Below are 10,750 nucleotides of genomic sequence, written 5' to 3'. Positions count from 1 at the left end.
GACAAACACTTTGTGTCTGCAAAACATGTGAGGAGAGCTGCAGACCAGGGACAATCCAGAAATGCTCATGAATGTCAGTTTAGAAGCTGTCAAAGTTCTCAAATAAAGCACCTTTTGAGAATGTCAATGTTTGTTGGGAATTATCTTACAAAACTAGGAATTATTTTGGTTTATATCTTAAAAGTTGTTTTTTATTGATTTTAGTTATAAAAAAACCTGCAACTTTTAGAAAAATGTCCTGCGAAATCGGGCGTTTTAGCCGCAACAATCACAAAAAATGCCCGAGAAATCCTGGAGGGACTGCATTTTGGACCATTTGACTGGCCTGCAGTTTGTGTCTACGATTTATTCAAACCTTTGTGATATTGCTACTGTTGTAAGGATAAATGTTCGATATGTTGTGCAGCTCTAACCTAAAACACATCTGAAGTGCTGCATGGTGGAAGTTATAAAAAAAAAAAAAAAGCGTAAAAGACTCAGCTTTAATTAGGTGTTTTTATCTGAGATGGTGTGAAGTCAGTTGGAATCGGCCTCATCAGCAGAATCACGAGAGCTGCTCGCTGTTCAACCTCCAACCTCCTACTGTCCACCAGCCCCAGGCTACGGTCCACCGCGGAGAGCCAACATGGTTCTCTGTTCCAGGCTTTAGCCAGCACCGGGCAGGAGGACAACACTCATCAGTCAATCATCGCCTATTAGACATGTCATCCTCAGCCTTCCCCAGCCCCGATAACAACCCTGCTCAGCATGCTCAGCACTGTGCCAACTAACAGCAGCTCATGAGTAATAAGGTTCAACTTCTACAACTTCTGTTCAGCTCTTTTTGTCTTTCTTTAATAATTCGCTTTTTTTTTTTTCTTCTCCCGCCTCATGACAAACAACCGTAACGCTCCGAACGTGCGCCTCTTCCTCTGTGTTTGTTGAAGTTGCTAATATTAGGAAGAGCAAGTTCATTAGTGTAATTTAACATTGTCTAAAGTTGTTCCGCTCCCTTCCCCTCTGTTTGGCAGCTAGCTAAGATCTGTCACCGTGATGCATGCACTGTTAATGAGCTTCCCTTGTTTATGCTTTTACAGCAGCATGTGATAATTAAACTGCAGAGAGGAGTGTGAAATAATAGCTTTGTGTTTACTTTGCGCCCTGCTCATGTGCTGCTGGAGTGTGTGTGTAATTGTCGAACACTCAGGCTAGAGCAGGTAGGCGGCACTCAGGTGCTTCTTTTTTGTGAAAGTAATAATGCGAGTTGTCTTAGAAATATCTTGCGCAGTGTTTTGCCAATAAATGAGTTATTAAAGCTGTAGTTTGCGGAGTGTGTGTGTGCTTGTCAGTCAGTCCTGATTAAGAGGACAGTGTGTTAGAGCAGGATGCGATAGTTCCTCCTAACTGGCTTTTCTCATAGATTCCCTGACAGCTCCGTAATTACAGCTCTATTAAGAGATGTGTGTGTGCAGCAGAATGAGTGTCATGGGTTTGATGACTATGAAATGAGGAGTCGCTGAATACTGAGTGGTATTTTTAATCTTTTGTTATGTAAAGAAGCATAAAGCAAAACATTTATCAAAGAACAGAGAGGAACAAAGGCGGTCCTCCTCGGTGTCACAGCCCCACACGCAGCCAGTTTTCAGCTGACATATTTGCCTCTTATCCAGTCCTCCCAGCGAGAGTTCTGCCAGCATGTCATGACACTGACACTGACGTTTGAACCCCACACTGGGACCATATTGAGACGGCGTGATGCAACATGTGGTCATCTCTCTGTGTGGTTTGTTTCGGAGCAAAGCTCAATCACCGTCATAGGGAGATAAAAACCCAATCCATATATTTATTGCTTTTTATTTGCCTCATATTTGCTCATTACAGACTTATACATTCTTGATTATTTTGAGTTGACGACTCAAATAATGTTTTTTTTGCTGGGAATATCTAAATTTGTAAAAGTAATGTAAACCTTATGCTCAGTTAGTATTTTCCTAAGCGCTTGTTATCGCCACATTTCAGCATCACACGTGTTTGTTTGTTAGCAAAAAATCCCATTACCCATAGGACAAACTTTAATGAAACTCAAAAAGTAATTGTTGGATCAACATCCACAACTGGTTACCTTTTGGAGTAAACCTAATTCAGCTTAGCAAACACAAAAATGGCTGTAACGCAGTCAAGTTGACAAATATTGAGCCAAATTTTGGTGTGGTAGTATCTGAGTCATTTCCGAGACCACCTCTGATATCGAGCAGATTACAGAAGATCTTATTTAAAATTCTGGCATACAAGGAATGCTCCTTTTTCATTTTTGATGTTTTTTCCACTTACCTGTTAATGTTCTCATCACAAATATTACAATGCTCAAATGGAAAACAGAATCTTTAAAAAAAAAAAAGACAGTGCCGTCTTAAAAAAAAAGATTTTTGGAGGTTTATTTAATTTATGCCAGTGTCACAGTCGTTGGTTTCTGACAGACTCGCTTTGTACGACAGGTTAGAGGTCTCCACAACACAATTTTTATCAGATACTAGCGAGGGCTCTGATGTCAAAGAAGTAATTAACGTGTTCTCTATACATTTCATATAAACATGACTCTGTCCTCACCTCCGGATGCCATTGACCTACTTTATATGCACTCCAGTCTTCACCGGAGCGACATGCAATTTCTCTCGAGTGTTAGTACAATTCCACTTCCATTTCTCATCCTGGCTGGATATGAGGCTTTTCTGAGACAATTTGGATAGCTCTGTAATTACATTTCAATTATTAGGAAACGGCTGTGTGTGTGACACTGATGACAGCAGCTAGTAATAGAGAAGGGAAAGAATCTGTCTGGCTCTTGTTACTGTCACTGTTGGGATAACTAGCTTTCACCCCCCTTGTTACAGACAACCGCATGTTTGATTTTAACACAGAAATCAAATAAATTCATCAAACCTCTGGACTCATTGTTAAAATGTCATTGTTCCCCCCCTTTTTTTTGGCAGAGTCTGTGCATCGCCACATGCAGCATTATGAGGTGGAGTACCTGCAGTTTGCCTTCCGCTGGATGAACAACCTCCTGATGAGGGAGTTGCCGCTACGGTGCACCATCAGACTGTGGGACACCTATCAGGTGCAGTGACACACACACATACACAAACACACAACACAGCTACCGTTACAAAGCTTTTTCTTACTTCTTTTCCCCCCATTTCTCTCTATGGGACGAGATTTCTGGAAAAGGGAAATGGATATATTTCTGATAATGACGCCAATGATTCCCTCAAAAGTGGTACTGCTTTTGTTAGTGCAGTCTAATGCCAAATAATATTTTATTTTTAAGATATTTAACATCGTAACTTCCTCATAGTTATAGTTTTTGATGCTGCTAAGACTCTAAGAACTTCCTGTATTTTGTTTGACGGGAGGTGGTGACACCATTATTCTTGCATCCTTTTGATGATGAGTTGAAAAGGGCACGAAAAAACAAGCTCCAACGTATAGATTCGAGCAGAGAAATATCTTATTGCTATTCAAACCTATGTGTGCCTTTTGACCTTGTTGCTCTTTGACATTTACCCGGAGATTAATAGGCGGCGCCTACAGTTGGGCCGTACTGTTAACCTCGGTTGGCATTGTCAATAACACCTAATGTGTGTTATCGATTGAGAATGTGTGTGTGTGTTGGAATGAGTGTTCGAGGCTTGAGCTGAGTACATATAATGGATTTTCCAGTTGATCCAGAGGTTGAGAGTGTAAGACACGTGACCACATTGGAGCGTTTGATTAGGTGACCTGCATCGATACAAAGGGGACTAAAGAGTTGATGTCGGGTTTGAAGTGGACTTGTTTCTTGATGACGCTTCGAGCTGTGCCAAGTGTTTGCACGAGCATGAATCCTTTCTGCCGTTCTCGGCATCTTTAACAACCTCAAGCTTTTCTTCACACCTCGTTCTCACTTGTCATTAAAATACAGATGTTTCTTGTCATTTGCACCGTTTAGCTCGTGTCTGACATTTGCAAGGTGTAACGTTTTCACACCTGAGAAGTCACGGTGTCAAACGGAAAACGTAGCGAAGTGAAAGTTGAGCTTGATTGAAGCTGCTTCCTGATCGTTCAAGAAAGACACGAACTTTGATCAAAACAGAAAGCACGGTGTTTGTAGCCATTTTCTTTCACCTAAAAGCACCAAGAAAAGAAGGAGTAATTAGAGTGAAGATGGAGATAATTTAGAATGGGAGGTGAAGGTTTTGAAGGTAGTGTCAAAAGGAGTTTCAGGGTTACAAAAAAGTGACATTTGTGAGTAAAAATAGAAAAAAATGTAAAGAGACTATGGAAAATGGAGAAATAAAACTGGGATATGTTGCGGTTTATAGCTGGGGTGCTTAGTTCACTACCATCAAACCATAGCTTGAATTAATAAATAGCAAATGAATCCTGTCTAAATCTTAATGAACTCTGACTGAACTGTGGGCAGCATGACAAAGATGGTGCCTGACAGTTAAAAGCCACACTGTAGTCCGACTTGACTGAAAACTCCTTTAGGTTGATTCAGGTTCAGGATGGAGCCGACTTTTCTTTCTATACAAGAATGCCCATGTCATGTCAGTGAAGACATGCTTTTTCAGATTGGTGCTTCTTTGAGATACATTGCAACAAATACTTGGCTGTTTTAGAGATTTTTTCTTTTTTAGCTGAGTAAGAGTCCAAGTCTGTCCTGCTTTAACTCCAACCTCAAATGATTTCCTATTAATTTAAATTATTTATTAAGGTATAAATGGAGGGAAGAGGTCAGAGATGGATTAAGTTTTTTTTTTTTTGTGAAGGCCTGAACAAAGCAAACAGAAAACCAAAGTGGGTGGTGATTATAGTACTGTGACCAAGAAGTGGACATGCATTGAATATACACGAGCGTGAGGTTAATTATTAAACAACTGGTCCTAATCTGCCCATCTTCATTTCAAGTGTTCTCGGTAGATTAACTGATATTCTTGGGGGCAGCTGTGCATGTCCTAGAATATAGTCTTACAAGCTGCAGGCATGACAATAAGCTTTGTTTTTCAAAAATCCAGCTCTCAAAAAGTGGCCGCATGGCTTACTGGTCGCTTGGATGCAAACGCTCAGAATTCATCAAAACTGAAGCTGAAGATTTGTCTTTTTTCTTGCAATTTTGAACCACCAACTAGTCTAGCAGTCGCAGCCCAGTGAGGTGCTACCTTTAGCCATGCAAATGCAGTTTTAATAGTGCAGATGCTGAAAGAGCGTTCAGTATTTTCAGCTAACATGTTTTTTTTGGGACCAATCATGTACGTTACTGAAGACTCCCTATTGAGCTAGGAAAGCTCCTACTCTGAAGCAAGAGCTAATTATAGACCCAATAAATGTAGTTTTAAGGACTGCAGTCTGCCACAGTACTGGCAGTACAAAAACAAATCAGATGAGCTACCTGAAATGGTTAAAAGGACTAAGTGGTTCTTTGGATCTGAAAGCACCTATTGTCTCTTCTTTCTATTTAGCTGCTTGGTATCTAATTCAGAAGCTCCCAGTGTGGTTACGTGTTTCAGATTTCTTCATTTTTAGCACATTTCAGCAAGAAATGTGCTGATTCATCCCAACTGATATTAGTGTCTGAACACACAAATCTTTCAAAGATTTGCCGTATTCACCTGACATCCCAGTGTAATTAAAACTGCAGAGTAATTAGATTTGGAGGAGAGGATGAAATGGCTTTTACTAAGAAGTATAAAAGGATGTATTCATAATTTCCTTCATCCTGCTCTGGTTTCAGTAAAAACTGCACTCATACCTCCAGGTCTGGACTCGAGTTCGTGTCACATCTAAAAACGGAAACCAGTAATGAATCTTTAAACAATGTTGTTTCTTTGTCGTGACTTGACGACAGTGCGAGTACACTTTGTACTTGTAATCCATATGCTAAATATTTGATGTTTTACGATGTTGTTTGGATTGTAGCTTCAGCACACATGCCTTCACGGTCCTGTGTTGGCTGTCAAAGTCTCTTACCTGTGGCTCCAACCTAGCAGAGGGGACTTTGGCCATTTTGACTGTTTTAGCAGGTTTGGCAGCAAAACACAGAGCTCTCACTTTCTACTTCCCTGCTTTTTACACAAACCCTCCATTCTCTTTTTTTCTGAAGTCCTTTCAGATTTTTGTACTCCTGTCTCATTTGCACCATTAAAACAAAATTCTTCCATTTGCTTTCTTTTCATATTTAGGGTGATATTCTACAGCTCCACATACTTTAGATATTGGCTTGGTTTATGGGCTTAAAATTGTAACATTGAATAGGAAGACCTTGTTCTTTGTCTCTGAACCTGTTTGTGTGTGTTTCATGGGAGATTTGAACCTGTGTTGTAATATCTCCGTTGTGGATTTCTCTCTGTAGTGTGGCCATCTGTTCAGTCGTGCAATCCAGCACAAAACAGCCCTTCCTTGATCTTTCCATCAGTTATCCCTCTTTCTGCCCTCAGACTCTACTCCAGTCTTCCTTTTTAACTTTTTTTCATCTGTTTTCCTCTCCCTCTTTTTCTCAGCTTGCACTGTTTTCCACTCTTCTCTCTGCTGATTTTTAAAAAGAGGGACAAGCAGAGAGGGAGGCACATGGCGGGGTGGAGAGCGTTTCGGAGCGAAACAAACACACAGACCACTCTTCCTCAGCAGAAAGACAGCGAGACAGACAGACTGGGACTAAATTATCCCTGTTGCGTGGAGCATGAAATTAGCAAGTAGCTCAGTGTGACAGCATTAGCGTGGCTGTTAAAGGCAAACCGTGGCATTTTCAGGTTCTGAAACATGGTTTCCTTTCATGTGGACAGTCAGATTTACCAAGCAGGAAGCTGTACAGCGTTGTCAGTGGGCATGTTCAAAATCAGGTGGTTAAATGCGATTAAATCTATGGATTGCTGATGGGAATAATGGGACTAATTTACTGCAACACAGGTCCAGAAAATTATTTTAGATTAAGATTAAAGGCGTGGGCTGAATGAATCAAACGCACCATGCATTCTTTTGCTGTGGTGCTTGCTTGGAGCTCAGTTAATTAGTTTTAGACGGTAATAAAGTGCAATTATTCAGCACTACACCATTGCAAAGTTGGACTAAAATATCTTTTTCATGCTACTTTTGTAGCTCTACAAAACTAAAGTTGAAAACCTGTTCATGTTTGTTGGCATCATGCACAAAGGCATGACGACTAAATCTGTCACTTGAGCAAACCCGAAATGTTTTAATGTCCCAATATGTTCCAGGCTGACCATATTCAATTGTAAATTGTTAAAAAAAACATGCTAATATAGTTATTTTATGAGATTCTAAACAGAGTATTTTCATCACCCTTTGATAAAATAATAAATAGTAAGATGATTAAGGGTAGAAAAAGGGTTTTGGCCAAATTTATTTATTTATTTTTTCGTAATAATTAGGTTTACATCAATAACTGATTGGGAGCCAGCCCAGTTCAAGATGGCCACCGCAGTCAACTGACCTGCTATAATTCAGTCAGTTTTACAGAGATTGAGCTTCAATTTTGAGTGGTAGTAGCTGGTAACCAACCTTTAGACACACTTTGAGTTCCAACCATCGTGTGATATGTTTGCCTAAATCTTTGGAATTACCAGGTAGCGTCAACCCAGTTTGTCTGTTAGCAAAATATCTCATAAACCACTGCACAAATTTTACCAAAACTCTCAAAGTAATAATTGGATGTACATCTACAACTGAATAGCTCTTTTGGGTAGTAGCTGAGAGTCATACTCAACACATTCCCTGAGCGCTGTCACAATAACACGAGATCAAGGTTTGAACAAACAGGTATAACGATTTTAGTTTAAAACTCAGGCATAAATGGTGCGAGTTATATACATTTTCTTCAAGGAACGCTAGACCTAGACTATGCATTTGATTTTATCAGTAAAATTATAAAATTGTCTCAAAAGGTTTTTATAAAATCCTGTAAAATGCACGGATAAGGATAGGTGTTCTGGATCCTACAGTTATTGTTGCACTGAAATTTGGAGGTTGCTTTAGGCTTTACCTTTAATTTACAGTTTTAAAACTTTATATTAACGCGTTTCTTTTGCTGAAACGTTTCAGCGCAAGCCTTCGAGCTGTGGCAGAGTGTTTTTACGTTTACCTATCTCTACTAGGTTCAAGAATTTCAGTTTTTCCTCCAGAGTCCAGTTTCTGAAGTTTTTCTAAGTGACCTTTGTTGAATGTGAAAATAACCTGCCACTTCAGGGAGGAGACATCACAGTGGAAGGTGGCCTTCCGAAGGTTTCCTGCCTCGCTGTCTCCTGTCTGTAGTAATGGCCGGTCCCATGGTTACTGCAAGCATCTAGAATGGTCTCTGTGGATAAACCCCCGGTCACACTCCCAAACAAACACATAATGCACACACTTGCTTTAAATTCTCTTTGCTCAGTGCCGCTGCTCTTTAACTGACATGACTGTTAAGATGTTATTCCATTTTACCTCTCTAATACAGTCTCAGTTTTGAAAAGAACATTAGAATTTCTCATTAGGCTAGCGGTTTCTAATTCTGTCATCACTGTATGTTTTTCCTGACATACAGTCGCTTTTCAGATGCAGTTGTCCTATTTTTCCAGTTCTCTTTTCTTCAGAATAAAGACGGTGTGTATCCAATGCATCAGAGAGGACTGAATCCGTTGCAGTGCGGGAGTCCTAGATAGATCCCGTTTGATCCATCCCAGATGATTGATTCAATGCTTATTTTATAGTCAACGATGAAATGGATGATTCAGTGATTATTTCCTGAAACTTTCATTAAAATCCACCCAGGTGTTCATGAGAGATTTCACTAACGGAGTCGACTCCAGACAGGTAGATCTTGCTCCATCTATTAGCACTCAGAATGTGTTGGGGATCACTCCCAGCTACCACCACACCTAATTTTAGTACAATATCTTTAAAACTGGCTGAATCATAGCCATTTCAGTGTGTTTTAAGTCAGTTGGCTGTGGCAGCCATCTTGAGTCAGGTTGACTCCAAACGTTATTCAGTTGTAAATGTACATCTAATGATTACTTTATGCAAGTTTTATTAATAATTTTCCAGTGGTTCATGACTTATTTTGGTAACAGACACATGAGCATGTACATTAATGTCCACCTTCACCTTTTGGGAATGAAATAAAAAGAAATCTTCTCTCATCCTTTTTAAACCCATTGCATCATGACTCGACTCTTTTCATCAAAATTTAATGTCTTTCTGAGACCTTGCATCAAAATTTACTGTTTTAAATACCCCCCGCTGTGCAGGGCTTAAATTCATGAGCCTGGCTCTGTGGATTACACAATAAATGTAGAAAAAGTGGCAAAACTCGAGCTTCAAACAACCAGTCGGATGCCAGCAGCTCATCATATTCTCCCCATGTGATTGTTACATCACTATGAATCTGCTCGTTTATCATCTTCCATCTCCCTGCAGCACCGTCACCTTTTCACCTTGTCTACAGTCGATTCGTCAGAGTATCGCGTCGGTCCCACATGAGGCCGGTTTGTTTTGGAAGGATCAGACCAGTCAGACAGCCAACGCAGCACTTTAAAGATGCTGTGACATTGCAATACTCTGCATTCCGCATTCACTTTTCTCCTCTGCTTACCCTCAGCCCTTCATACACCCACCCCTCCATCTGCTTACTCCCCAGTTTCTCCTTATCAACTCCTCTGACTGTACCCCATTCTGCTCCCTCACGCCCCGTACTCCTCCACGTTCTCTGCTCTTTGATCAGCAGCGCTTGTCAGTTAGTCTCGCGTGTCTCAGCCGACGCTGACACGGGGAGGGAGGAGGACCGGGCATAACAATGGAGGCGGCGGAGAGGTAGGCCCAAGTTTGACAGAGTCACCTTGACTCCCATGACAAACTTTATTTTGTGAATCTAAATGACGAGAAAAATCTCGAGGTGAGGTAGATGGTGGCCAAAGAGAAGGGCAGTGGGACAGGAAAAAACATTTTGATTAAATCATTATATGAAAACACAACCTTGTTTTTGTGTGATAGTTTAAAATATTTGAAGCAGAGCAGAAACTGATCTTTGTGACTGAGTTTTTTGACTATTTGCAAAAGTAATTGGTACTTTTTTATCCCTAAAGACTTCGAGTGCCCCCCTCCCCCAAGGAGAGCATGACTAGAAGATGTCAGAGACAAAGGGAAAAATACTTTTTGCTGAGCTAATTTTCTTTACTCCTGCCTAAGTTTTTTTATGTACTGCTTGTGAAATTAAAATTCAAGGACAAAGTGTTGGAATAACTTAGGTAATTGACCCTCCTTCTTGTGAATTTTCATCAGTTTGGAGTAAGCACTTTAGAACTCGTCGCTTCTGTTAAACAGAGTTTGTTTCCTTCGTCCACCACTAAGTCTGTTCTCAGAATGAGGAACTGAAGTGAAGATTTCATCCAGTCTGTTGGTTTTTTGTTTAACCTGTTCGAATGTGGCTATTTTTGTTTGTGTTCATTCGTTAAACCATCCAAAATGATCCTTTTATATTAATCTCCGTCCGTCCTTCCTTCCTTCTCTAAGGTCAGGTTGAACTCAGACATCCATCTGTCCATCCATCCATCCATCCTTCCTTCCTTCCTTCCTTCCTTCTCTAAGATCAGGTTGATCTCAGACATCCATCTGTCCATCCATCCATCCATCCTTCCTTCCTTCCTTCCTTCCTTCTCTAAGATCAGGTTGATCTCAGACATCCTTCCTTCCTTCCTTCCTTCCTTCCTTCCTTCCTTCCTTCCTTCTCTAAGGTCAGGTT

At 40.5% G+C, this 10,750-nt stretch overlaps 1 protein-coding gene across 4 annotated transcripts in view; it reads left to right on the top strand.

The window, feature by feature from the left end:
* tbc1d22a (TBC1 domain family, member 22a) overlaps positions 1–10,750 on the top strand; it is a 137,238-nt gene that overhangs the window by 90,741 nt on the left and 35,747 nt on the right. For all 4 annotated transcript variants that reach the window (XM_037981210.1, XM_017436230.3, XM_037981211.1 and 1 more), the window contains one exon: positions 2,970–3,097. In XM_037981210.1, the coding sequence (XP_037837138.1) occupies positions 2,970–3,097 (128 nt within the window). The remainder of the gene's footprint in view (positions 1–2,969; positions 3,098–10,750) is intronic.

This window comes from Kryptolebias marmoratus, linkage group LG18, assembly GCF_001649575.2.
Source record: "Kryptolebias marmoratus isolate JLee-2015 linkage group LG18, ASM164957v2, whole genome shotgun sequence".
NCBI classification, from domain to species: domain Eukaryota; kingdom Metazoa; phylum Chordata; class Actinopteri; order Cyprinodontiformes; family Rivulidae; genus Kryptolebias; species Kryptolebias marmoratus.
The sequence above is the reverse complement of the archived record's forward strand: the minus strand, read 5'-3'. Positions and strand labels throughout refer to the sequence as shown.